Source organism: Dermacentor albipictus, chromosome 7 (genome assembly GCF_038994185.2).
Source record: "Dermacentor albipictus isolate Rhodes 1998 colony chromosome 7, USDA_Dalb.pri_finalv2, whole genome shotgun sequence".
Lineage (NCBI taxonomy): Eukaryota > Metazoa > Arthropoda > Arachnida > Ixodida > Ixodidae > Dermacentor > Dermacentor albipictus.
The window spans coordinates 50,242,619-50,270,558 of record NC_091827.1 but is presented as its reverse complement, the minus strand read 5'-3'; the positions used below and the strand labels follow the sequence as shown (position 1 = coordinate 50,270,558).

General features: G+C 47.3%; 1 protein-coding gene across 3 annotated transcripts; it reads right to left on the bottom strand.

Annotated features, from left to right (window-relative positions):
• Nucleotides 1-2,920: 2,920 nt before the first annotated feature.
• Nucleotides 2,921-27,325, bottom strand: LOC135910156 (PGC-1 and ERR-induced regulator in muscle protein 1-like). 3 transcript variants are annotated; one of them, XM_065442192.2, is made up of 8 exons: nt 26,528-27,325; nt 23,266-23,806; nt 20,961-21,332; nt 15,906-16,258; nt 10,605-10,931; nt 9,098-9,274; nt 6,723-6,912; nt 2,921-3,130 (listed from the first exon to the last, which is right to left on the bottom strand). In XM_065442192.2, exons 1-8 carry the CDS (start codon nt 27,317-27,319, stop codon nt 3,111-3,113), a joined length of 2,772 nt encoding a protein of 923 aa, XP_065298264.1. In that variant the 5' UTR covers nt 27,320-27,325; the 3' UTR covers nt 2,921-3,110. The 3 variants fall into 3 exon arrangements, with proteins under 3 accessions (XP_065298264.1, XP_065298265.1, XP_065298266.1); XM_065442193.2 differs by lacking the exon at nt 9,098-9,274 and having other exon boundaries at nt 2,922-3,130; XM_065442194.2 differs by lacking the exons at nt 9,098-9,274; nt 10,605-10,931 and having other exon boundaries at nt 2,925-3,130.
• Between the last annotated feature and the right edge of the window lie 615 nt (nt 27,326-27,940).

The window sequence follows — 27,940 nt, the reverse complement described above, 5'->3', positions numbered from 1 at the left end:
CCCAATTTCCTTTTTTACTAAAATAAAGGCCTTTGCCCGCCACCCAACACGTTATCTTGCTTTCAGTCTCACCTTACCGAAATTTTTTATTCACTTACTGTTTTACGCTTACAATGCTATTATCGGCCAATCTCGTACAATGGTTATGAACCATATTAGACGAAAACTTGCCCTGATAATCGCCTCTGGGGGCTGAATTCATGCCCCTAACACTATGCGCAGTTTTATTCCGGATGCACGAACCGCTGAGCTCTCACTCAACTTTGAGATAGAGAAAAAGAAACGGAAACGTTAATTAACACCAGTAAAAGGCAACCATCCTGGTGCTTCCGGTAAGATGCATTGATTAGGCTGATTCTTTCGTTCTTCGGGTACAGCAGCATGCTGTCATATATGGTTTTACTGCCGGGGCACAGCAGGGGACTCGGTTGTATGGATCTGGTCGTTTAAGGTTAAGACTGAGCTTTGTGGCCCAGCAAAGCAGTTTTTTTAGAGTGCATTGAAGCTTGGCAATCTTTACGGAGTCTAGGAGAGTGGCCGAGTCACGTTAGTGCAATGCAAGTGGGCGAAGGCTCCGACATGTTGCACCGTAAGCGAGCCGTAGTGGCTTGGGTGCATCATATAGAACCGAAGAACAATGCTTGCCTGAGCTCGTTGGTTGGACATAGCACAATTGGTTTTCAGCAGAACGTTCTAACACGGACAGGCAGAGACGACAACACACACGGGCGATGAGACACACGCTGGCGAAGAGACGATAACACCAGCGTGTGTTGTCGTCTCTTCCTGTGGAAGCAAAGTGCGGAAAGGACAATCGACAAAGACTAAGAAGGACGAGCGCTTGTCCGGTCTTGTCTTTGTAGATCGTCCTTTCCGTGCTTTGCTTCCAGTGTAACTATTTATTACCAACCAGCCCAAGCATATACTCTTCTGAAGACCATCTCTTCCTATCAGTGTCAGAACGTTCTGCTGGAAACCGATGATGTTATACAGAACCGATGGGCCAACAAACTTGGGCAGAGGGCGGTGTCCTTTGTGAGGGTTAAGCTAAGAACACCAAAGAGTCCAAAAAAAGGAGATATCGAGCGGGAGCATCGCGCATGATCGAGCACCACAACAACGAAATTACGTGTACAACGAAGTATTCTAACCATCCCGGCCGAATACCAGCCATACATATGTGTTGTGAGCGTTTCTACTGCCATGACCGCAGCAACAAATCTGCCTGTACAAGGAAGGAGCTTAGGCGTCCCCGACGGTCGAATGAGTGCTTTGCAAGCAAGGCACGTATACCGGTTCCGCCACTGCACTCTGCCAGGGCCACAAGGCTGCGCTCAGCATTGGCCCTGGCGTGACGTGACGCACGTGACGCACGTGACGCACGTGACGCACGTGACGTGACGTGACGTGACGCAAGTGCCGGTCATGGCGAGTATTTTTAGTACTTCTACTCGGGTTCAGGAATCACCCAAATCCTTCGCCGCTTGTTGCAACAGAAGGGCGGGTGTGACGGCTGATGAATACGTCGAGGTTGAAGACAATGTGGGTTGCGTGGAACCGACGACATCATCGAGCCCAACAAGGACGCGAAAGTTGTGGAAGTCGAGTCGACGATGATGGCACTGATAGAGAGCCTGAAGGTGGTGGTGGTGGTGGTAACAACTTTATTGACAATCCCGAAAATTCGTGGCCTGGGCCTAGGCCGCCCCCGAGGAGGTTCGGAGATCCTGTCTCCTCGCCACCTCATGGGCTTGCTGGGAAGATGAGCAAGAAACTTTTCTTTCTTTAAAATTGCAATGGTCTATAGCTGTGCCTCACAGCGCTCCCTGGTTGCCCCTCTAGAATAGAGTAAAGCTGTATGTCGTTAGCTAGGCAGCGTCGGTGGAAGTGCGCTGAAGAAAATGAGCGATTTTTTTTGACAAAATTGTTACGTTCTGCAAGTTGCGTATAAAGAAGCATTTACAATATTTTCAAAGGAGAAACTGCATAAAAACGCTGGCTGTCGATACCAATTCCACCTCTAGACATCAAATCATCTTCTTCTGACTGGCGCCATTCTTGGTTGCAATATACAGTACACAGGGTGTCCCACGCAACTTTAGCCCAACATTGGCAATATGCAAGTGCCACATTGCTGGACAGAACAACAATAATGTTGTTTGCTGTCGCTCGGAGATACGGAAATTATCTTTTTCTCATTGAGCGTAATTGGATAATTAGTCTTAATAAAGTTCGAGTGGGAAATGGCCACGCGACTCGCCGCTCGAGGCACTTTGCGTGTATTTATCAACTCTTGCAGACTCTGTGAGAGGCTGCTAGTGTTGAAAAAAATTATTTCAAGGCCCACAAGAATAATTAAGCTTAACCCCCTTTTTTATCATCATCACTACGCCACCAGGATAATAAATGGTTACTTCTTTTTACACAACGCGTAGAAGTGTGCAAACACAGCCGCCCCAAACCACTACCACGCAAACAGGAATCGCTGTTGTAAATCTTTTAATTATTTTTGCTTCCGACCACCAGTCTTGACTACTGTCACAAAAGTGGTATAAACACATTAGCCATGTCACAAAAGCTTAAGCAGACGTACCTCCCTGCTGATGTCAAACGCGCTGTAGTACAGCACTGATGGCTGCAAGAAAACGTTTTATATGCTTACTTTGTGCTCTATACAATACGTTTACTCCTTAGGAGACGAAACACAGGATGTGATTGCCGCGTCGGGGTTTTTCACATGTATGCGTTTCCTCTCTTTAGCAGTAGACGTGCGTTTCTGATGCGCACGGCTTGTTATTCAGAAGAAGTGACAAGAACTATCACAAAACATGAACTGTAGTCCAATGCACTGTTTATTCCCATATTTTCAGGAGACGAAAATTGCCATCTCTTATTGTGTAAAAGGCAAAATATACCTTTTTCGATCTGAAATAATATCGAGAGTTTATTTTAATGCAAGTTAATTACGGCGGACGATATGCGCGAGTGTTGTGCGAGGCTCAAGGCAATGTCGTTTTGTAACGCACGATGCGTTACATGCGACATGAACAGGCCTGTGAATATGCAGATGTCAACGGCCACGTTCAGCACGTGAGGCGTGAGCGGGTTCCTCAAGCGTTGTTTTTTGCCACTGAAAGGAAAAAAAGAGAAAGTGATAAATCTTTCATCAGAGCGCTTTTTTATCAGGTACTCTAAATGGCAACAAATTTGTGAGTGTTAACACTTCATGCATCGAGCCCAATATCATTGATTTCAAGCAAAGAGAAGATCTATTAGCTTTGAATGCTGCCACTAAATGGCAACTTGCTATGTTATTTCTTTAAAGTATGAGGAAGAGGAAACAATCAGGCGTTAATGATCATGAAGCGCCAATAAAATTTTCTGTTTAGGAATAAAATGAATTCTCATAGCGTCGTTACATCTGCGAAATATAGCGTAATTTATTGGTTGACAAAAGGTTAGTTTATTATAAAATACATGGCAGGCTCCACAGAAGGATGATCGTGGAGTGGTCATCTTCAACTAAATCAAAATTTACCAGCTATGATTTCATAACGCGTTTACTGAGCAGGCATTTTCCAACTCGCACAATATTTATGACTTAATTCCGTAGTATGATCTTGCATGAGGGCTGCTGAAATTCTGAAGTGCGTGGGACTGAACGATCATCTGTTACATAAAGCTCGGAAATCCAGGACATCAGCAGCTCGAGACCAAATGAACGCTTCACTTTCTCTCCTTGTCTTAAACTTTTCTTCTTGTTTATTCTTTTCATGGTGCAAATTAGGCAACCCGGTTGTGTACTGTTTGACTACCCTTGTTCATCTATCATATTCTCTTTCTCTTACGAAATGCTGTTCATAAACGTCAATGGCTAAGGCAACAGTTCCTATCGTAACACCGATCGCCATATTAATCGGTGGGATTTCGAACACCTGTCTTGCGTAAAAGCATTTTCACGTATAAAAGCCCCAAAACTCTATTTTTTGCAGTAGATTCGTGCGTTAGCCGCAAGGTATGCCACAAGAATAAACTACAAAGTTCACGCGTTTCATATACCAAGCTGCGCTTTAAGATATACAACTAGACTAACACATCCGCTCACGAACAGTCGGCGTCAAAGGTGTTTCGAGCGCGGGATCAAAGTAAAAAAAATTGAATTTTAGAAGAGCTTGTGACCGTATAGCTAACCGAACCGTACCGCACCTCGCTGTTCGCATTCGCCAGTATGCACGAGCACAGGGTCGAAATCTCAATACCTGGCTGCGTCTCAAGGCAGCCTAAATATAAAGGATTTATTGCAATAACAAATTATACGGACGCTCAAGGTGCATTCTTGCTTTCTGCGTCGCCGTTGTCGTGCTGTCCCTTTGACGGTGGGTACGCGTCTGGCCCTCGGGCATTTGCCTGATCTCCATGGCCGCGTACTGCAATCGGCTCTAAAAAAATTGGCTGAGGCTTAGCTTGGTTAAGCCTAGTCAGATGCGAAGCATATTGGTGGCTAAACTTGGTAAGTAACTTGTCGCCGAGCCGCATACTGAGCACGTTGCTTGGCCAGACGTTCTTCCCGCTCTTCATCAGTCTCTGTAGCACGCCGCAACCTTCTCTTCTCATTCCAACGAGCAGCTCTGTCTCCAGGAGGCATCTCACCGCGTGAGTGTCTAGCAGAGGGAAGCGCAGCTGCTTATATACCGCCGCACCGCCGCGAGTGACGGCGAGAGTTAGAGCCCCGTTTCTCCTCTGTCATGACGTCACAGTCTCACGTGGTCAGCCTTGAAGGCGACGCCGCGAGCGACGGCGCGAGTTGGAGCCCCGTTTCTTTTCTGTCGTGACGTCGCGGTGTCACGCGGTATTGAAGGCGACACCGCCGCGCCTGAGGAGCTGGGTTGAGCTCTAGTAATATGCTTCGCATAAAACGATGAATCAATGTGGGCGCACGGTAAAGCGCTACACCGAGTCGCCTCGGTATTGGAACAGGGAGAGAGTTTTGCCTCCTGGCAATGATGTGAGCGTTGCGCGCATGCGCAGTATGACCCCACAAGCGGTCCTGCTGAGCCACTGTGCGCATGCTCCGGTCTCAGCGGCAAACATCAAACGCATCAGTGACCAGTGCGCATTGCACTGGTCGCTGAACAATGCCGATAGTTTCCCTTCGGTCTCGTCTCGTGCTCAGTTGAAGTGTGATGCCTGTAATCCCACTGGTGACGCTTCTCGCACCACCGTTGTGAGACGCCCGGTAGCTGCCGGAGAACTGTTTCTTCTAGATGGCAAGATTTGTCTTGCGTGCTGCGCCAAGCCAACGTTTCAGGCACCCAGGTATAGCCAGAACACCATCCAATGTGTTCTGGCGCAACGCTAAAACCCTTGCTTTTGTTGCGACTCATTCGCCCTTAGGGCGAAAATGCAAATTTTTTTTTTCAAATTCCGCGGCTCGTTGTCTTTTGACGTAAACTGTATGCGAAAAATATCACCTGCGAAAACTGTACTTCTGAAGCCAGCCTTTGCTACTTACACTACAATCTCAACCCCCGTACTCGCCAAGTCACTATTAGTCGAAATTTTGTCGAATACGGAACTCATAGACAGTACACGCTTAATTGGGAAACATTCTTTACAGTTCTTTTGCGTATGTTTCGTCTAGCAAGGTGTTACCTAGCAACGGGGAAGCGCCTCTTCTAATATCTTTGTATCCTTTGACCCTTATGGCATCTGCAGTATACCTTTTTCGTTAGGCATCACCTCAATACCTAGCAGGCAAGATTCTTGCCTATAGTATCACAGCCAGCCGGAGCCCAGCGTGGGCGTCAACGGTGGCGTTGGAAAAAGGTGAGTGTCTGGATTTGAGTTACGCCTAATCACTGTCACGCAAAACGAAAGTAATAAGATGAGTGAAGGGTCAGCGGTGTTGGAGCTACGCAAGGCTAAGGTGACGTCGGGCCCCGCACAGAAGCCCACTAAAGCAGCTTTCAACAGTGAAGAGCTCTCAGAAAACGAACTGCTTGTATCTGCACTGGATGGATACGATAGCGCCGTTCACTGAACAAAGACACTGTGCTTCCATACAGCTCACTGGCAATAAGTGCATTGTATAGTTCTTTGAGTAAGACGTTTCGAGTCGAGAGTTCTTGGATTGCACGTTTAGTGTGCCCCGTTAAGATACTTATGCTAATCTATCATGGAGGTTCTGCGCAAGGTTAAAGTAGCACAAGATTAAACTAGCGACCTTTTCAGAGGAGAGGCAGTCCATTGCTGTTCACTTGCGTAAAAAGAAAAGCAATGCAAGCTCTAAAATAGGTAGGGAAAAGGGATGAGGCTGAGCTTTAGTGGGTAGAGTATCTGATACGCATGATTTTATTCGGAATAGTAATTTGTGTGGGTTGGTAGCGATTCGTGATTGAAAAGCATCGCCAAGCCATTGTGCGGATTCCTTCGTGCTTCACGCATGTTTTTGTCCCGTTTTTCTGCATGGCAAGGTGTTACATGCTACCACTCATATACAAAGGAGGAAGAATAAATAAATAAATAAAGAAATAAATAAATAAATAAATAAATAAATCGATAAATTCATCTATCAGTCAATCTATCTATTTATCTACCTCACTGGCTATGCACCTATCTATGTGCCTGCCTGTCTAATTCAAGTTGAGAAACAGGTACGACAAAAAGCACATGCTGAATTCTCGGGAAATGTGGGTAAATTATGCCGTCAAACGCTATCGCACCGGCTGGGGCAGCCTGCTTTGGAAGCGTCTTCCACACCGGCCGGACGTCCAGATAGCGTCTGCGATGCCTCTGTCGACGGGCTTCTTGCGAGGCCACCAGAGGGGGACCCTGAGGGGATGTGCGCACAAGTGCCGCTTCCTCCTCTGGCGTGTTCATCTGCTTCATGTTTTTCTGGCCCCGGTAGACAACCTGCGATGAACGTGTCCAACTTGTTACCGTGGCATCGCTGCATAAATGTAAAGTAAGCCCGCAAAATGCAACTGACGTTGTAGGTTATCGCCATGTTTTCATGGGGTGAACATATAACTTCAGGAGTCTTGTCTAAAGACAACATTAAAAAGATATTCTTTTAAATTTTTGATATTGTGTACGAAGTTTCTGGCTAAATGTCCTCGGCCAACACTGAATGCCCTCAATAAGCATTTGTTCGTCTAGTAGACCGGGAAAACAGAGATAACAGGGCGGCGAAGAAGAAGTTTCGAATGGGACTTGCTTTCTTTTGAAAGCACTGTCAGAGGAGACTGACCGATGCAAGATCTCTGGTTGCAGTGGTGTCGCACACATGTAATGCTAACGGTATACCGCATTTACTTGATCGTAAGGCAATATCTTTTTCATCATTTTCGTTGCTTGAACACGACCCTCGTTACATTTGAATAACGCATAATTTACGATTTGAAGAAAAATATTCGAAATTCAGCAGTTTTTATTCGATATGTTTAGACATTTAGATTGAAATACGCACATTTAGATTCAAAATAATGATATTTTGTGTATTAATTTGTGCGATCGTCAACGAGATAGGCCACGTCTTATGAAACGCACGTATTTCCTGAAGAGATGACATTGCTCCTACATGGCAAAGTATTCTAATTGTTGCGATTTTCAAGGTACAGGTTCATCGCACATTGTCTTTTCTTCTCATTCACAAAAATAACCTCGCACCTGAAGCAACAGAAGAGTTTGACTTTACACAACGTTCCTAGAGCTACGTTCGCCACTTATCCCTTGCAGGCTTTGACACAAAATTCGAATTCGTGAATACCTGACTTCGTTTTATTGACTCATGTTTATAACCTCAGTTCACCGCATGCTGAAATGCATTAGTTGGTTTTGTATACAGTGCTGCAGCGATTGAAATGCGATTACAGGCCGGCACCCTAGCCGGCGGTTTTCGCACCACTACCGGTGAGTGCTGGCTCATCGTGGGGTGGGGGGGCGAAGTTGAGGGACGGGAGGGGGTGGCAAATTGAGTCACGACACATTACAAATGGCCTCACCTAAATTTCGTCCAGTCCACAGTGCGTCAGTTTTATATTCCCAGCACTCACCGCTGGCACAAAAAAAAAATGTCACCACTGGCCATGCCGGATGGTTATCGTGTTTTAATCGCCGAGCATACCGTGGCAGGTTATGCCTTCCTACTTCGTTGCAATTTTCCCTACCTTCAAATTAAAACATCTACCAAGTCAGTGCTTCAGGCTGCATGTTTCTTGCATTTGAAGTAAATTATATAGTGATGGTTTTACGAGTCAGAACCATGGTGTCATTCTGAGGCATGTCTTATAGTGGCATCCTCAGGAGTCATTTGGGCCATGTGGGGTTCTAAATATGGCGACAATCAAGGGTGTTTTCGCAGTTCGCCCCCATCTAAATGCGGCCGCCGTCTACGGGATTCCATCACGTGGCCTCGTGCTGAGCGGCCCAGCGCAATAGCTACTAAGCAACCACGGCGGGTGTGTTTCTTGTGTCTGTGCTTTCCATTATTTTACGCGCTGAATTCTGCGAAGAAATTATTTTGCACCTGCTCTTCGAAATTTCTGTTCTGCTACTAAAGCAGACACTGGTACCATTGCTTTAGGCTTGGAAACAAATGTTTCTTCTTGGTGACGACACGGGAGCCTGGTGCGTTACGGAGGCACGCATAAATCTTTCGGAGGACCACAATTGGTGCATTGGCAGCGGCCACTCAAGAGGACCAGGAAGCCTGCTTGCAAAAGGCAAGCTGGCATGACTGGTGTGATTTTAGGTTCTTCCTCACCACTATCATTTCCGTGGACTGTTGCCGTACACCGAAATCCCGCTGTACCGCGTTGTTCATTGCTGACTGCGCTGTGCGGCTCTGTACGTGCGAATATATTTCAAAGCAAATATTCGAGTCAAATTATTCTTGTTGGTGTGTCGACTCCTTGGGTGAAAAGAACACCATTGGGTGTGTTGACGGAACATAGACCAAGTAGGCTGTCTTTATAGATCCCAAGATGTCAGAGCCGTAGTACCTCCAGTTGGTTGAGTTTAGCTATCGAGCCTACTAAGTTGGTGTTCACGCCACATCGGTCAAGCCGAATACTCTATTGCAATAGCTGTTGGGCACCTTGTAGTACTTGTCGTACACCTTTCCGAGTGCGGTGATCTCCTTGCGCACGCTGACCGTGAGTGACGCGAGGATGAGGTGGACAACGATGACCAGCAGCGTGTACAGGACGATCTCCACGATCCGGGACTCCACGTAGTGAAACATGGCCGCCCCGCAACCTCGCGTGTATATGCGCTGTGCCACAGGGGGAAAAAAATATGTTTATTGAAAAACTGCCGAACAACTGTCAAACTCAAGCAAAAGCGTCACGGTACGTTTTGTGATATGTGCTGTTGCGTTCTCTCATTAGTTTTTCGTATATTGGAGCCCCGAAGGATTACGGAGACAGCCCCAGACCTTGAACTTGTTTCCTCTTCATGTTCTCCGCTGTCTTTCTGTACTATTTCAGCGCTTCTGTATTTTTAACCTGTCGCAGCAACTACCCCACTAGTTTACTGTTATCAAACGTATTGGCTAGCTGTACTGGTTAAATGCTACGAGGCATGCGGGTGGTGTGCAACTCTGGACATGTTGCAGTGCACTCGGCAGGTACCCTTCTGCATCACTGTACGAGGAGACATGGCACACAGTGTACTATGCGGGGTAGAATAAGAAAACCACGTGTGTGCGTCACTTTTTCATGATCATTCACATCGTGGTCGTCAGCTAGCTCTGTCCGCAACGAGAAGAAGGCCTTCGCCAGCAACACGAACCACGTCACCCATAAGCTGACTCCAACCTATGCCGCAAGGAGAATAACAGAGCAGCTCATTTTATCACAACACATATTCGTCTACCTCTCTCGATTGCGTGTCCCTTACTTTAACATCCACTATGTTAATTATGATGGATGGTCGGTCGTCCACTCGGTGCATTCGGTAAAGTGTCCAAATACACATATTGCTGTCAGATGCAAATATAGGACATGAGCTGCACCATTTTTCTCCGTATAACTCGTATCGCGTTTTAATGTTTCCGAATTTACACCTTTATATTTTCCATTGCGTCACTCGCTGTGCATTCCTTAAATTTTATACCCCTTTGTATTAGGTTTAGCTGCAGGCTGAATAACTCTATCAAGATCGTCAACGTGGAGGAAAGAAAAGCGTATACGACGACAGTCAGAACCGGAACCACCCACAGAGTAATTTTGTGATGAAGGCTACTGTGTAGGCTAATAAATGGCCTGGTTCAAAGGCCAGTTCGTCACCTATACGCGTTAGCTAATAAACTCGAAAGATGGCTAAAAAAAAGAAGAAGGCACTGAAATTCTGGAGTTTCACGTTACAAAACACTAATATGTTTATGAGGCACCTCGTAAGGGGGCTACTTCAACTTGCACCGTATGCAGGGGCGTTTTTCTCCCCTTGCCTCCATCGAAATGCGGCTGCTGTGGTCGGGAATCGAACCCGGACCTCGATCTCAGTATCGCGCCGCCATAGGGGCTAAGCCACCGCGCTTTTCTACACGCAGGAAGTGTCACAGAGGCTCGATCGACGATGTGGACGCGATGACGAGTGCGTACCTTCCAGGCGTCCTCCTCCTTAAGGCTCATGACACCTCGACCGCACAGGGTGGGCACGTAGACGTCTCCGTCGACGTTCTCCTCACTCTCGTGCTCTTCTTCTACGGCCACTCCTGAAGCAATCAGTGGGGTTGTTGGGCCGCTGTCATCGACGAAGACTAGGCCGTGTGGCGGTTCGATTTTTCGGCAGCAGGAGGGCGGCACCGAGCAACGCTCGGCGCTGGGGTTGATCGTGCTGCAGTTGAAGTACTCGTTGGCGTTCCAGTCACGGTACGCATTTTCCGTCATACCGCAACAGTGCAGAGATGACTGGACGTAGTCAATCTCCTGCGATGGTTCGTAATTTACCTTAGCGGAGAGGGCGTTAAATAAGGCTTCTGTAAGATCGGCTGTAGTTATTCAGGTTAAGAATAAATGCGCTTTTTTCGCATTTGGAACTCTAAAGAGCGGGACAGCTTCGCATATACTCTACCGTGTGCTTTAACAGCCCATTGTTTTCCTCGTGGCATCTGGCCATTTACATGGGCTCATCCCGAACGTTCGTAGACGAACAAACTGAATCAAGCAGTGGCGAAGCAATTCATTTGGAGCGTACGGCTGTTATTCGAAGAATTCATTTGGAGCGCAAACTGTTATTCAACGCCCACAGTCTACGAATAATGTTACCTTCACACTTGGTAGATTACCGACAAAACATTATGCATATCAATTATTACATTTAATTCAATTCTGGGGCTTTACATGCCAAAATCACGATTTCATTAGGAAGCACGCCGTAGTGAGGAACTCCTGATTAATTTTGACCCCCAGGGGATCTATAATATGCCCCCAATTCATGGCACGTGGCCGTTCTTGCATGTCACCCCCATCGCAATCAATTGTCGCTTGGCACGTTCGCCCTCAGTTTCTAGCATTAGCACCCCTGGATTCTTCCACGAGTGTCCATTGGCGTCAGCAGTGACACACATTGAACTTGCTCTGCACTAACCGGCAACTCCAGGCGCCGAACAACAAGTGAGATCATCGCTCAACACGCCGTCGAACCCACAGTATGCGAAGCGGTATATGCAGTACCTATGCGAAGAGATGTACATATTTATAATTGCACATACTCTTACGATGTAAAGCTGTAAAATTGCACCTAATCACCATCTTTAAGAATGCAATGCCATAGAAACATTTCATCTTGGCTGCTGCGGTGCACCTTTAGTTTCATAGAATTGCCACGGCCCTTCCCAATGCTCTTCTGTTAACCAAACAACAACGCTTCGAATTCTGCAGTGCTCAACTGGAGTTGTGGCTGCTGAATTTGTCTCATACCGCTAGGTATTCAGAAACGTCGGCCTCTTTTGAAAACGCGGCCTCCGGTGTTAAAGAAAGGTGGCAATCAGTTATACGTGCCTATTTGGTAGTACATATAAAATGCTGGAAAGTAAACGCAAGAAATCCTAGAAAGCGCTAGTGTTCACTAGTTCATTTTAAATAAACTTTGTGCTTACCAGCACTGCTCTCGTTAAATATATCTACACAGGACTAGGAACTCGACGATCTGAATGTGCAACGCTTTCCTTGAGTGTGCAAGTCGTGTGTTGGCCGTATGCACCTTTCACATCACTAAAATATACACTCTAAAAACTAAGAGAGTGCCGGGCACTCCCTTTGAGGGAGTAGCGGCTTGTCCCATATTTCACTCTCTTTTCGAGAGTAGATCGACCCTCTTTGAGAGAGAGTAGGTCAACTCCTGTTTACAGAGTTTTGTTACTCCGCCGCAAGGGATTGCTAGTACTCTTCTGCAGAGTGATAATACTCTTCCCACAGGGAGTGCTAGTACTCTTCCGCAGAGTGGTAATACTCTCACCGTAGGGGTAATGGCACTCCACCAGACCGAGTACTTCTACTCCCCCAAACAGAGTGCAACTACTCTTCCCAATACCCTCTTAGCGAAGTCCTGGCCACGCATGCAGGCAGGAAATCAGATCAAATTAGGGTCGCTGATATACCGTTCTCTAGGCGGCTCCTCAGACTCAGTGGCCCAATTCCAAGCGGCCTTCAGAATAGGCGTGAGCAATGTTATGCAGGATTTTAAAGTCATTTTTCCTGGCTATTTGCTGCCTAACATGAGTCGTGACGGCTCATAATCGGCCTATGCGTATGTGTCCCGAACGCCACTGCGGAGAAAAAAAAGCTAATTCACATTTAATCCGCAAATATTTTCGCATATTTCACAATCAGGAGACACATAATCTAATTAGAACACAATAGTCGACGGAATCACACACTTATGGAGAACCACATTGCTCTATACATCACGTGGATTCGAACCCACGTACACTCGCATCTATACAATTCAAAGCGCACATCCTAACCATTACACCACAAAGCCACCACGCTCAGTCGTGTTGTTTTAGAGCTTATATACATAAGAAATGTATTTGAGGAATCGGCTGCGGTGGTTGGAGTTTCTCTGCAGTGTGCTGTGCTGTTGTGTACTGGAATACGTTTGCGTTTGCATCATTTCCATTCCTTGCTACGACTAACGGAGGAATACAACGTAGACGACGACGTGAGAACTATTCACGGCTTGTCGTCACCCCAGGAAAATAACAAATGTGCCGTTCAGCTCACGATCGAGTGCTTTTCCAGTCCATGCATTATATGTTCTCCGAAATTACGCGGATACAAAGTATCGTGCCAACCATCCACGTATGTGAATTTAAGTCGCGCGTATACTGGTGAGCATTTCTGTTTATTTTTTCCGCCAGTTCCATTCGTATGTGGTCAACTGCGATGCCAGTACCAGGCATTTCGACGTGCCTCACGCTGCCGTGTAGGCGTTCTTTTCAGGTGCATTAGTTTAGAGTTTGGTTCAGTCCGCTGTGAGCTGTTGTCCTGCATTAGCAGCGGATCGTTAGCGTTTTGAAGAGCACGCATTCCAGCATTTGGAGACTGCTTATGCCGATAGCCGCGTCACATGCATTGGCACGCATGTTTAAATGAGTAATGTGTCCACTTGTTACGCGTGCACTGCTCGTATCCTGTGGCAGTGCTCGTTCTAAAAGCTTCGAAGACCATCTACATTCATACGTGTGTTCAATATATATGCACAGGATAGACTTGCCGGCTAGTTGGTTGAGCATTTTAGAAGAAACAGCGCAACACAAGGACGACGCAAAAACATGGACAACACCACGAAGCGCTGGTGTGGTCGATGCTTTTTTTCGTCCTGGTGTTAGCGCTGTTTCTTCTTCCACGATACACGCACACCACAGGTACGCGAAAGTTTAGGAGTATAGGGCGTTAACTTTGTTTTCCCCGTTTCCTCTCAGTGTCAATTGCACAATCCGTTGCCCGAAATAGCGCACGCTTACCCCCATATTCAGAAATGCATCATAACTTGAAGCCCATGCTTGACTTGATCTAAATGACGCAAGTCGTGAACGCACCAAAAGAAAGGCAGTGAGCGTCTGGGGGACGTTCGCACCAGGCGTCGTTTATATAAAGTCAAGCATGGGCTTTGTATTAATATACATTTCTGAATACGGGGGTTAGTCATCTACTTCTCACAGAAAATGTCGAAGAAACGCCCACCAAAACCAGGCACATTCGTAAACCTAACTAGGCAATACGAAGCTCCATAGAAAAAGAGTGGTATTAAAAGCTTTCAGTATTTTTCTTTACTCCAAAATGGTTGCGCTCTCGTGGTTTCAATGTACAGAGATGATGCAGCGTTAGCTAAAAAGCTTGAATTTCCGAACTCCATGCCAAAATAAGCTTGTAAAATTATTTAGGTGCTAGAAACCAGGGTTTGTAGCGATCCTTGAAAACCCTTTATTTCTAAAATGCCATTTTCAAGGCATTGAAAAGCCTGGAATTTTTAGAAGTACTGGAAAGTCCTTAAATTTGTACACTTGGCTAGACATAGCAGACATTGCCAAGTGTTTTTTTTTTCCCTTCTGTGACATTCTTCGCATGTCACAGAGAATTGTCTGTGGAGGTAATAGAAGGAAAGCGACATCCTTAAAGTTCAAATTACAAAGGAGCTGCAGATACCAGTTTTAGGCATATGGAACCGGCGACAAATGTACTTGGAGGAGCAGAAGCAGGAAGCTCAACGGTTGAGGCATTCAAAGAAAAGCCGTGATGAGTAAATTGAGAGCTACAGCCACAATAAAAGATCACCTTTCTCCGGTGCTGTGTTGTTCCGCGATCTTGAGCGCGCGCGCGCGCGGTGGAGAACTCCGAGTGAAAAAGTAGAGCGCTCGCTACGCGTTCCTTTGAACTGCGGCGGCCTGTTCTCTTAGAAGCAAAACGATGTGTTCTTTGCTCAGCGTGCATGAATGATACATTGCCATGTTCGGGGCCAGCCACCTACAGTTGAAGCAGAAGATCACGCTACGTTTTGTTCTCTATTGCCGCAAGAGTAGAACTACTCTCTCTCTCTGAAGGGGGAGAGTGAAAAGCACATTTCACTCTCTCCTTGGTGAGAGAGTGAACAATGCATTTCACTCTCCTCGACATTTTGCGAGAGTAAAACGACGCTTTGAAGAGTGAACCGGCCGCTTCACTCCTGCGATACCCTTCCTAGTTTTTAGAGTGTAGCAATGAACTTCATAGGAAGACCTCTAGCAGTTCCAAAAAAGCGACAGCTGAGAATCTGCGCTCTTTCAATGGTTTTATTATATCCATCTTTGTTTAAGTCTCGCACCTTTTCACAGACACCTTGCCTACAGGGAGCTATTACTTACAGGGTTGGGTGTTAAACTATGGTTGGGAACGTACAGTCAGGAAAATGGAGTGTTGCCGTTCGTATATTTGATTGGCAATGTCATTATAATCATGACACAGATGCGTCTTGATGCTTGATTGGCGGATAGGTAGCAGTAATGTCTTTCGTGTTTGTGCGAACCCACCCTCAAAGCGTTATTTGTAGGCAATCACGACACTCGCGGCGGCGGCTACTAGACGCTGACGAGAAAACTCGTGCATATTTGTTTTTAGTTTTGGCTTGCAATAAATTGTATGAAGTGGGCATTTAGTCCCCCAGGCGCATGACATGGGCGCTTTCAGCTTTCGCTAGACCGCTTTCTCTTAATTTGTTTCATTCGGTATATTGCCTGTTCACAGCGTTCCCTTGGGGAACACGTGTGCAACACAACAGCTGTTAGGTCACACTCACGCCGTGCACACTCCTTTCCTTCATCTCGTCTGCGTTTTCTCACTAAAATCCAATCGCGCAAATTTCATAACCACATTTTTAACATCTCTTTCTTATTTGTTAGGGGGCGAGGCGGAGGACCGTACCCTTTCATAATCCGGGTTGTCGCGGTAGTGGACAATCAGATCTGTCGTGATGTGGGAGATCACAAATTCGCGACCGATGACCGGCAGGAAGAAGACTATGAAGACGAAGACCAGTTCCGCAGTGATGAACGCGCCGTGCAACGTGGTGTACATGTCAAGCAGCGCGACGTTTTCGCGCAGCGCTCCCAGGAAGCCGACCGAGGCGACAAGGAAGACAAGGAGCGAGACCACCATGAACACTGTCTCCAGGTGTAGGAACACATAAACGAGCCACGTGTTGGTCGACGTTGAGGCCGGCGTTGACTCCTGGTCGAAGTACGCGTACAGGGCGCCGAAGAAGAAAATCAGCGACGCTAGAAAAGAAAAGAAAAAAAAAGGCTAAGGTTGCAATACATATCGAGAATGTATCAGAGGCCAGATTACGAGAGCACCGTAGGATGAATGGTGATTTCTACAAAGCATTTTTCCCCAGAAGTATTCCGCATTACTCAGGAAGTAACACTATAGGGACACATTCGGTAGCCGTTCGCTTAAGCATCGGTTCGGTTTGGCTGTTACGTCACACGGAGAACAAGTGCAACGTGGCTGCGCGAGGGAGACCAATCAACGATCGGCGTTCTGTCGGACAGGCGTAATACTCTTTGCGGTTCCAATAGGATGCTCTTTCACCACTGCTGAACTTCTTAGGGCGGACGGTCGCTATAAGAGTTCCGTACACACATCCCACAAATCCTGGAATCTATGCCACGGTCAAGAACACCTTCCTTGACTACCGCTTTCTCTATTGCTGTGGAGGGGCATCTGACCCATCCTTTTTCATTACCTACAACAGCAATGACCTGGGCAACGGCTGTAATGATGCGACTGACTGACATTTGTGACACCCCACCTCCACCTTCATTCCCGACGCACTGCTGAAAACTCCCAATAGCAAAAAGAAAAAAAGAAAGAGAAAGAAAAAACGCAGCGCGTACATCACTTTCGTCACATTGTCAAGGCTCCTAAATGTTTGTGGTCCAAGAGGTTCTTCTAGCTCCTCGTAAGGCATTCACACTGTGTCTTCGGAGAACCTAACGTGCCTGCGAAACTCTTCCTCGCCTATGTCAAATGCGTCGCGTCGTTGTCTTTCGCTGGTGCTTGCCAGCAACGCAACCAAGGCATTCGTCTTTTGCCCTCTCTCTCTCTCTTGTCGTGTCGTCGGCCAGTGCAAGACTATAGCTGGTGACCACCGTTAGCAACCTTGCGCAACCGCGCTCGCGAGCTCACGCGACCCTCGAGCGAACCACTTCGGCGCGGTTCCGTTCATTGCAAACAACGCGTTCGCCATGCAGATGATTGACAACATTTGTGGCGACAACAAAATTTTTGGTCACACCCGCCAAGAATGACAACAGCCAATCGCCGGCCGACGGTGCTCGTGAATGTGAATCGGTTCCAAAGCGAACCGGTCAGAATACGGCTCCTGGGTTGCTAAGGGCACGTTTCTTAAGAGCTGTTTTTAGTGACACGTTCATCTACAATGTTTCATGTGCCGCGTTTTTTGCGGATGCAAATACATATTGAAAGAGCCAATAAAAACGTTTTCATTGGTTTTGTTCCATGTTTATGCCGAATGCTCGTCTACTTTTAGTATCCTGAACTGACTGTATATGCACCGGGAAATATTTCTTGTAGAGACATCAAATAATTATTACTACCCTTTTGTACAAATTAGGTATAATGCGCGTTTGAATATAAACTGCTGGCGGTCAGCAACTTTTCAGTATCTAAGTTTGCAGGGACTCCTTGCTGCTGCCGTTTATGAATCGTTATGGAGTGGAATTCGACCACATCAAGTGGAATGTGGATGATTTTTCGTATGCGTGTTCACCCAAATTCTCAAGGAAGCGGAAGCGCCATGCATTAGTACTGTCGTAGACTGCAATTAGTAAAGCAGCACATATCTGTTTCCGTTTCTTTATAACTATTACATGTCCGCGCGAAAAAAAAACTATTCTCGGCGCTGCAATGCATTTGCCCAAATTTGTTCAAAGCAGCGTCACCAGACGTTCCCAGCTGTATTATTGCTGTGTAACCCATATTGAAAATAAGACCACATGGTAGGAGAAATGTACTCCAAGCCACGCCACTTTGCTACATCGCGAAAACTAGCTGCCTCTCAATATTCACGGCGCTAATTCGTAGCACGAATAATTTCGGAGAACTTGCGGCCGTTGTGGCTTCATTTCAACATCTACGGTATAATTAACACCTTTGTGTACATTAAACGCTCAAGTACAGTTTTAGACAGACAAGGCAACTCAAAATCTATTTCAAAGCTTCCATGTTTCAAGAACGCAGGAGCTTCATTGGGACATTAAAGAGTAGTTAGTAGTCCGCAAATTCTTTACCGTTTGTGGTTTACCGGGTAACCGGAGAGGTGTATGGCGGCAACAACGCTGGAAGCGCCATCTTGGGACGCTTTGTCTAACCATAGTGCCTTAGACACGTTTTAGTGTTACATACGTGTTCTTGTCAAAATGAATTTTAAAAAAGGAAACCTGTACAAGGTAACGTCATTGTCAAAAAATTTACGTCAGGAGTCAAGAAGAACACACTTCGTTACTGCAATAACAGCTATATGTTTCTCTGATTGAGCTCTGCGCCCCCTCGTTGCACCACCGACCCGCCCATCAGGTAAAGCCTGCTTCACATGCAAGTGATTGAGCGAATGGAGCGAACAGCGGTGCGGCAGCTTTCGCGAGGTTTCGTTTCACATGCATTGCCGCCGCGCGTTTTCCGCCGCTGCGAATAGCAATGCCGCTGGCAAAAAACATGGGACTTTCAGCCAGTTTAGGTTGTTTGCGACTACCAACACAAGCATTGTTTCGTCCCTAATTTTCAGCATTTAATTTTAAGGATACCTATCCTGCGTTTAAGCATCTAAATCATGCTTACTTGTTATCTTTTGTGTTGTATTTTGTGAAAAATATGCGCATATACGACGCGAGAACTCGCGAGCGGCTCGGAACGGTGCCGTAATGGACGCTAGCGTGTCGACCAACATGGCTTGATGTGCGCCTCATGACGATTCTTACGCGCATTTTATACATGTATTTAGGTAGCAGCACCCGATCCAAAGCGTCCACTCAATTAACTAAAGGAATGCCAGCTTTCCCTTTGTCATAGCTGCATAATTAAGACAATACTTGTACAACTCTACTGCGCAGAATAACCTCACGCAATAAAGAATAAATCCAAGGAGCGTGTAATGTGTGCGTAAACCGGGACAATAAATTCATACAAACGTGCTCTCGCAGGAGTTCCACGAAGATCAATTCTGTGCGAATGACGGGAAGCGCACGAAGTCTGTGCGACGACAAAGATCGAGTATCCGACAAGCTTCAGAATTTTGCTAGAGAGGCGGGAAAAATTACTTTTTACACAATCATCGTCATGCCGTTCAACAGTCTGCAGCATTAAAAAAAATTAACACTGACAATCTCGCAGTTCAACACAACTGGCGTTCTTACTTACCGGTGTCATAGTGTTTTAGCAAGGCGTCCCTGACTTTTTCCCAAAAGGTCTCCCCTATTGCCAAAGTTGTGTTTCCCATTCCACAGCCGTGGCCGTTTCTAATACTCGCTGATTAGCAATTCGTCGAAAAGCTATCTTGGCATGCTGCCCGTACCACGTGTAGCAAGTAAATAAACATTTTCCTATGCGCAGGCTTTCCCGTACTAGCACTCCACTGGTCACGTGGCGAGGCGGGCCGTCAATGGTTCGGAAGCGGTGCTGCCGCGCTGCCGCCGCGATGAAATTCCAACTTGCCCGAATCTCGACGCTCCCGCCGCTAGTGTCGCTGCAATCACTTGAAACAGGTTTCTGCGGCGTGGCGGCAGGAATCACGAGCATTTTCGCTGGCATGTGAAACAGGATTAAGTCGCCAAGTACTGTTTGCGTTTGGGTCTACCCTGTAATCTGCAGGTGGTAGGAAGCTTGCAGACAATCTAGAGCTCTGCTATACTCTCCCACTCAATGAACCAACCAATGCGTTGATCCATCGATCGACCGGTCGAACATTATTAGCCAGTGAGCAGAGCCCAGTCCGGCTAAGTGAAGCCAAGCCAAGCCAGCCATCCATTGCTAGGGAAGAGAAAACATGCACTGAAGGGAACCGTATACCTAGAACAATTTAGCATCGAAGATAAGTCCGTCTAATTCCTCGAATTTCGGGTTTTTTTTTTGTAGAAGTGACGCACTCCTACTGTGTTCTCTTTCTTTATGTAGTATTGTAAAATTAACACTACAGTTTATTCTTGGTTATACTAAAGGGAAAGGAACAAAACGGATAATGTCACATTAACTCTTAATATGGTCCTAATGCGCACGCTACCGCGAAAACACCGCCGTGTCAGGGTAAAAGAGAAAGCTATCTCTAAAGGTACGACGGTTGGCAGGAACACCCAAGAGTACGGGCCTTGCAATAGTGAGCAAATATTTGAACGGAGAATCGCCGCGGTAGCGGTACACGAAGTCAGGGAAGCCAGCTCTCCCATCTGAAGATGCCTTCTTCGCGTGACGCGACAACGTCCACGAAGGGCCGCGTTCATCAGCGGGCAACTAATACCCAGACCGAGGAAACCCAAGAGATGAGAAAGTATGCTTCTAGAAGCATGGAACAGATGGCGCAACTCCATTGGAGCTTCCCAGCTTCGTCTTGCAGCGCACATCCTGCTGGCGAGAGTGGAGAAAGTACGGGCACATCAGTGGCATGGTAGTACAAACGTATACACGTACCGGCACGTCAGTGACATTGAAAAGGCTGATTGAGGCAACACGTGTAAATGTAAAAGGAACTACCCTGCTGGGACGTTCATCTCTACGTTTCAAAGACAGTGTTCCCATCATCATCATGTTCATGTTTTCCGAGTGCAGTGAAGGCTAATCGTCAATTCATTGAGGGCGATACTCTATGTCAACGGGGACACCAAACCGTGATAAAAGGAGAGAGTGAGCTATACCTCTGTATTGACGCGCACCAGGCAGAGACAAGAAAAAAAAAAGATTGCCCACCGACTATCAGAAGGAAGTTGCATCCCGATAACGGCAGGAGCAGGCACGGATGGACATCCAGGATGGTGGTGTCCGAGAGCTCGTACTCCGGCTCCTCCCCAAACTCCGAGTCATCGAACAGCTCTGAATCCAGGACGGGGGAGAAAGAGGGCCCGGCGCTGAAGCCTGCCATCGAACCAGCACCACTCGCAGAGGTTGCAGCGGGCCCGGAGGCCGAGCCTATGGTGACGCGAGCAGGGCTGGCCGGGGACGCGGTTGCAACTGCGCCGGCGGCGGGAGGACCACTGCCCACGGGAGCAGCAGCAGAAGCCGCTTGACCTGCGACCGTGGTAGCGCCAACGCCTCGGGCAGCAGCGCCTGCAGTAGCTGGCACTGGCAAAGAAGACAAACTAAAAAAAATCAATTCTACACAAACTATCGACCGTGGTTGTGAATTTAAGAAAATTTCGACACACTTCACGAAAGCATTGCCTGCATTATGCAGAAAAAAAAAACAACGTGAGGCGTGCAGACAGGACACAAGAGTAGAGAAAGTTGACAACACGAACGCCGGCGATCAATTGAAGGGAGCACGGAGGCGAAAAAAGAAAGAAGACACAAAACTCATCTGCGCAAGCTCAGGAATGGTGTCACCACGTGTCCGTCGGGTACACGTGCCGGTCTACGCGAGAGATAACTGTTAAGGCACATAATCCCTTCCTTCCTTTGCCTAATGAATCCTTACCAACTAGCTCAGCTTTCTGTCATTCTGTCGTTCCATTGCCTGTATTTAAAGTAATGATGCGCTTTACAGCGTATATTTGATAGAGTGGGGGTATTTACGTGGCGCTTTTCTTTCTTTCATTGAGTAGTTCCGTAGAAAACAGGGGGCCGAATTCGCAAACTCCTCATTTGCAAGCGCGGTTTTGCAAGTGCAAGTGCGCTTGCAAGTGCAAGCGGAAGCATTCGCTAACAGTTTGTCTAGCACGAGGTTTGGCTCCAATTTGCTCTCACGAACCATTCGAACATTATAGATTTGTGTAGTTATACGCCCAGATTCGTTAACGAGTAAATATGTAGCCGTAGCTTAAGTGGTTTAACTTATAAGCCAAATCGCCATGTCTGTGTTGTCTCCAGCGATCTGAGTGCCGGAGGGGAGGGCAGCGGCCTCTACCGCCGCCGCAGCCTTCTGCTGCAGTCGCAACACACACACACACACAGAGAGAAAGAGATAGGTTGGTGTAAGAAGAGGAGAGAATTACATCCCGAGCGCTGCTGCAGACGCCACAAAGCTCACGCGCAACAGTACTTTCGTCTCAAAAAGCTAGTCGGCGTTCCGCGATGAAGCCGCCCCACAACTCTGTTGCCTCGCGACGCGGTGTCGTTGCATCGCCTTTGTGTCCGCCCACCAACCATCAACCTCCGAACACCGACCACCAACCACGAAAACGGGCGATAGAGGCAAAGCCGTTCGTTTTTAAACAATACCGAACAATTTTGTTTTTACAACAGCAATCATAGAGACACTTCCGCCGCGCTTCCGGCATCACATTTACGTCCCTAAGTGACCACCACTGCTCCACAATTCAGGCGTCTGCAGAGAACGCATAACTGGCGCTTAGCGTGCGCTAACAATTTGGTACTGATGGTACTATGATCATGCTGCCAAACCGTGGAAGGCCTCTAAAGAAGCGCAGTATGGTTGGCTGCGAATACAATAAAGCTAAGTGGACGCACCCTATCTCTCCACAGAATCGACGCTGGCGGAGCCAGCGCAGCGTTGAGGCTCCCGCTGCTGGCACGAGCATTGTGCGCACACATATTAAGACGAAAGCCTTAGACATCTGTGTTCCAAAGTGGCATTGTGAGGTACAGAAAATATCACGTGATCCAGGGAGGGCCAGAAGCGACCTAAAGCATGTTCAGCCGTATGTAAGAAATGACGGCATTTAGATCAATAGCCCCAAACACGCCTACTATACACGAGGTCATTGTTTTGGCGAAACGTGCAGTGGTTCCGGGGCGCACCACCTAGCGAAAAGCGTTCCCTGCGATGCTGTTACCAACACTGCTGTATTACAAACAATGCAATGTCATGAACGCCGCTCTTTACAGCTTAGAGTTGGTTGTACTCGTTCCCACACTTTGCTTTTGGACTCAGATACACAAAATGCATTCTCTGTGCAGCTGTTTGCCTTTAAATCGCTCAATGCACTTAGGGAGGTGTAGGCGCCAGCGCTGTGTTAACAAGTGTACTCCCTTGTGCGATGTAGTACCGCCATGCGTGAAGCGATTTTAACATCCCCGCAATTTGGAGGAAACTCACCTTGCGATTGTGGCGGTGGACCAGTTGGTGGCTGTATCTTCGGCGATGTCACCGGCTGCTGAGCTGGCGCTGGTGGAGGCAGCACGAAAGGTCGTTTAACTGTCACAACTGGAGTCGCTGATGACGCGCCCACCGAGGCAGCACGAGTAGCTGCGACCACGTTGGCCTTGGCTTGGTCTGCAGATGGCCTGGCGACAGCTGCCTGTGGCCTCACAGCTGGACCCTGTGACGTCAGTCCCGCCGGGGCAGAACCACCAGCGGCACCCATATTGGCGTTGGCGAAGTCTCCAGTTGGCCTGCCCGTGGCAGTCGTCCGGGCTGCCGCCCCAATCGGCAAATAGGCATAACTCGGCTTTGCGAATAGACGCGCAGCTTCCGTGCCCGGTGCTGCCGCTGACAACGTGCTCCTGTTGCCAAGTCTCGAGACGAGCACTGTCATCACCTGAGTTTCGCACCTGTCTGCTGAGGGCGTGAATGGGGTCATCTTATGACGTGCAGCGACTAGCTGCTGTAATCGCGGCTCGCAAACCTTCCATGTACCCTGCAAGAATACCCAAATAATTGTAGGTTTTTTAGAAAGCTCCCGTCCATATTTGCTTCTAGCTCAGACTGAATAGATTTGCTGCCTCAGTGTATACACTTAACTGTCACCGTCATAACGAGCAGCAAGAAGGTGCTTTTTACATATATCGCTAGCTGTAGCTTTCTCTGAACACAAACCATCTGGCAAGAACCACACACTTACTTCCGTTTAGGAAGAAATCTTACTGTTATTCTTACGCAAATAAAAATTTAATCTTCATGGACAGATAAGCTTACCACCTTAGATCATCTGCTAATAGAGCAGCAGAATCCAAGTCCTGAAAATTCATACCATAATTACTCGTACAAGGCGCGCGTCCGAACTTTGGACTGTGATAATATGGGGTAAAAAACTTTCACTAAGCGTTACGCGCACATCCGCGTGATTGTCACTTTCTGCAAGGAGCTACTATATGACGCTGTAGCTGTGCTGCTGATGACGTAATTATCACCCTTTGCCACACTCCACACCAAGCAACCGTAACTTCGGACGCCGATTCCGACGAAGCAATGCTGCTTAGGCCTAACCCCTGCTACAAGTTTGCCCTTACAGGCGTTTGTAGCATGCAGTGGACCGCATCGGCATTCGGGCACGAGCACGTACTCAGTGATGGCCACGTACGTGAGGTGGAGTTCGGCGATCAGCCGCAAACTACCGCGAATGCATCCCAAGGTAGCGTGCTCGCTTATTGCACAGAATGGCGTAAGCTGACGGTGGACATACAGCCTCTATAAAATCACAAGTGGTTTTGCGCAGCACCGCGAGAGCTTACGCATCCGCCTTAAATTTAACTTCACGACAAACCGCGACGCACATTTCGATGAATTAATACGAAAGAAATCCGCGGTATCGTCCGCCAGAATATTTCAAGAGAATTTCGATTTTCCAGAGAAATGTACTAGAATGTTCCGCTGCGCTTGCGCTATAGAAACAAAACTGATTTGATTATTGCCATCCGTTTTTGAGGACTGCGCGATTATTCGGACATTTTTGTAGGAACGCTCAGATGCTAAAAATCGGTTGGAGACAGCAAATGTGTTCACAGTCACCAGCGGCTGCGTTATTGGGCATCACAGTCTCAGCGTAATTCAAGGCTTGATTGCGTAGTGAGAGCCTGCCTCGTGTAGACCCAATGGTGTAGACCGGACACGAGTAAATACGGTAGATAGCTTGCTGTTCTGTGCCTGCTTTCACATCACAGCATGCCCACTCGTGGTTGCGGGAATGGGGGCGCTATAGCGTAACGTTATTCCAGACTTTTTTATTCCATTTCTACAGTCCGCCCTCCACGATTGGTCAGAATTTGTTGGGGCCACCCCAACTTCACTTGGCTGTCATGCGACGTCAGGATAACCACGAAATCTCCACTCCTGAGATGACGTGTACAAACTGGTAATGCATGGTTAGATCGAGCAAAAGAAAGTTAAACATTTTTGATTCCACGCCTTTTTCACCATCAGCCCTCCGCAATTGGTCGAAAGCTTTAAGGCTGCGCCCACTTTGCCTTTCTGTCGCGCGACGTCAACAACAGCGACAACTCAACACATCGAATTGACGTATACGCATTATAGATGCATACACACGCCAGAACAATCTGTACATCTTCAAGCGAAATAAATTAATATTATTATTATATCGTTGTTGTTGTTGTTGTTCCTAGCAAGACGGCTGTTCTTTTTCTGACCAGCCGGAGGCTGCCCCGTTCCGAAATGAACAGAAGATGACAGCTCGCCGACTGCTCTGGCACTGGATACTGGTAGCTGCCGCGGAGAATGGATTTATTTGCGTATGATAAACATTCTTGGGTGGCGTTATAGCGTTTTTAAGTTTCAGCAGGTGCATCACATCGCTTAATCAAATTTGGTTCGCTGAGGATCCGTTTAAGTTGAACATTTACCTTTTTCTTTGGCGCTGCCGCGAGTTTTTACCAGACACCCAAGTCTAAGCAAGAACAAACGGCCCCATCGCAAGCGTTGGCACCACCCTCCTCATTAAGATATTCTACTTTCACTGCGCTAGCCTGGCCCAAGCGAAACCATCTCTACTTCTGCGTGCTCCTCGCCCATGGTCAGCCAATAAGATAAGAAAGCCTGTCAAGTAAGACAAAGATTTTTCTTTGGAAGCGCACAAACGTGACCTCTTCTAAAGGAAGCAATCGTTTGATTTGCCTGTTCAATCAACGATGCTATTCACCACCCGGTGCTTGCATCGGCGGTTACGTAAATTTTGACGTCAGGTATTTAGAATAAAAACACATTGGAATAGTTTTATGTTATATAGGGTCCATGCGTCATGAAAGCAAGTTTCAGTGGGTACATGGCTATTGCCGAGCAGCATGTTGGTCTCCAATACTCGACTTATGGTACGGGAAGTCGTTTTTTTGCTAAGCCATTCTAATACGCGACGTTGAAAGGGGGGGGTTCTGAATTTCATGGGCACCTATTTCACTTCTTATCCGACACATATGCATGACGCAAACAATTGTAAGACAATAAATATTAATCTTCAAACCAATTCAATCAAAACGAATTCTAATTTTCCTCAAACACGTTGGTACCCGGATGACGCCTTCCAGTCGAAAAATTACTGTTGCCATACATAACTCAGTAGACATATTCCACTGCTCTGCGGCGCAATAACATAATTTGGTGTTGTTACAAATGCATCGAACCGCCTCACCTCTGCAGCATGGACCTCCGTATCAGGCGTTGCATACGCTTTCGATAAACCTGCACCCTTAGTCGTCGATGGTAATTGCACAGGACCTGAGCTTGAAAGCCGTGGCTCTTCGTGTCTCTTCTTTGGCACTGCATTGCGCGTTGTCCACGATGACTTTGAGTGGTCTTTGACGAAAATTCGCGCTTTCCGAGATACCGGTCTTCCGTGGCTCACCGCAGGAAAGCTCTTGTGAACTTGCGTAGAAATTTCGAGGCCCTGGGAAAGCGACGGGTGTGACGTATGATCTGGGCTACTCGCAGTGACCCCGTCTACATACGGGGTACCTTTAGCACCCGAGTGCGATTCCCGTTCCTTTGATTCACTTGGCAATTGTATCTGTGGCCTTGGTGTGCTCGCCTTTAGATATTTTGATAGCTTTGCCACTGTTTTAGTGAAATCGCTGTCTTCGCCGCAGCTTTCTCTTAGCGGGCTCGTCGGAGCGCTTGCCGACATTCGAAAATGTCTGTCCGTCATCAAAGTGCTAACACTTCGCAGGCGTCCCATGTGGAGAGCACCACTCTTGTTCGCCACGTAGGTTTCAGATGCACCTGCTGCAGTTCGAGATGTCTCGCGTGTTTGAGGCGTTCTTCGGGGACTGCAGAGTGTGGCCGGCCGCTCGACATCGTAACGTTTCGGGTTCACAGGACTGTCGCAGCTAGTGGCGCTTCCTCTGTTCCTTGAGTACCGTCGTAGCCCATAGTGTTCAGGTGGGGCCTCTGGGCTTGGCGACCTGCTGGTCCGCTGTACCTGCATGGAGAATGACACCTGCTTTGCATGTACATCATGGCACCAAATCCTGCGATACATCGTTATCGCACGCGCTAGTCGAACGAAACGTCCACATATTACCAGTATTCAGCATGCCGTCCCTCGTCAGATGATCCGGTGAATGTATTCGTTCTGAGATCATTTCTATGACAGTTTCTATAATTGTAATCATCAATGGAGAAGGATGTAAAAAAATAACCAATTCCCGCAAAACGCTATTATTGACGTTCTGTCTGCCATTCTCCCTATCTTCAGTTCACAATTGCATTTAATTTAATTTACATCGTTCATCGATGCTAGCTCGTCTTTCAGTCAACCAAGTTACCGCCTCCGTATTACTCGCAAACACAACTTAACAATGCAGTTCCGCGACATTCTCAAAAACAACTGGGTAAATCGCTTCTTACTTGTTTTGATATAACTCGACTCCCATTGTGGAGCGAGCAATTTTCCGTTCACTGCCACACGTGACGTTCTCAGCGCATACAACATACACCCTCGCAACATTCTCAATTCCTTTCTAGGAAACTAGAGCAAAAGCAGCTTGCAGTATAGTGTTAAAAAGGTCCAGGGTCGAATCATTTATTACACTACTTCAAGGGGCCT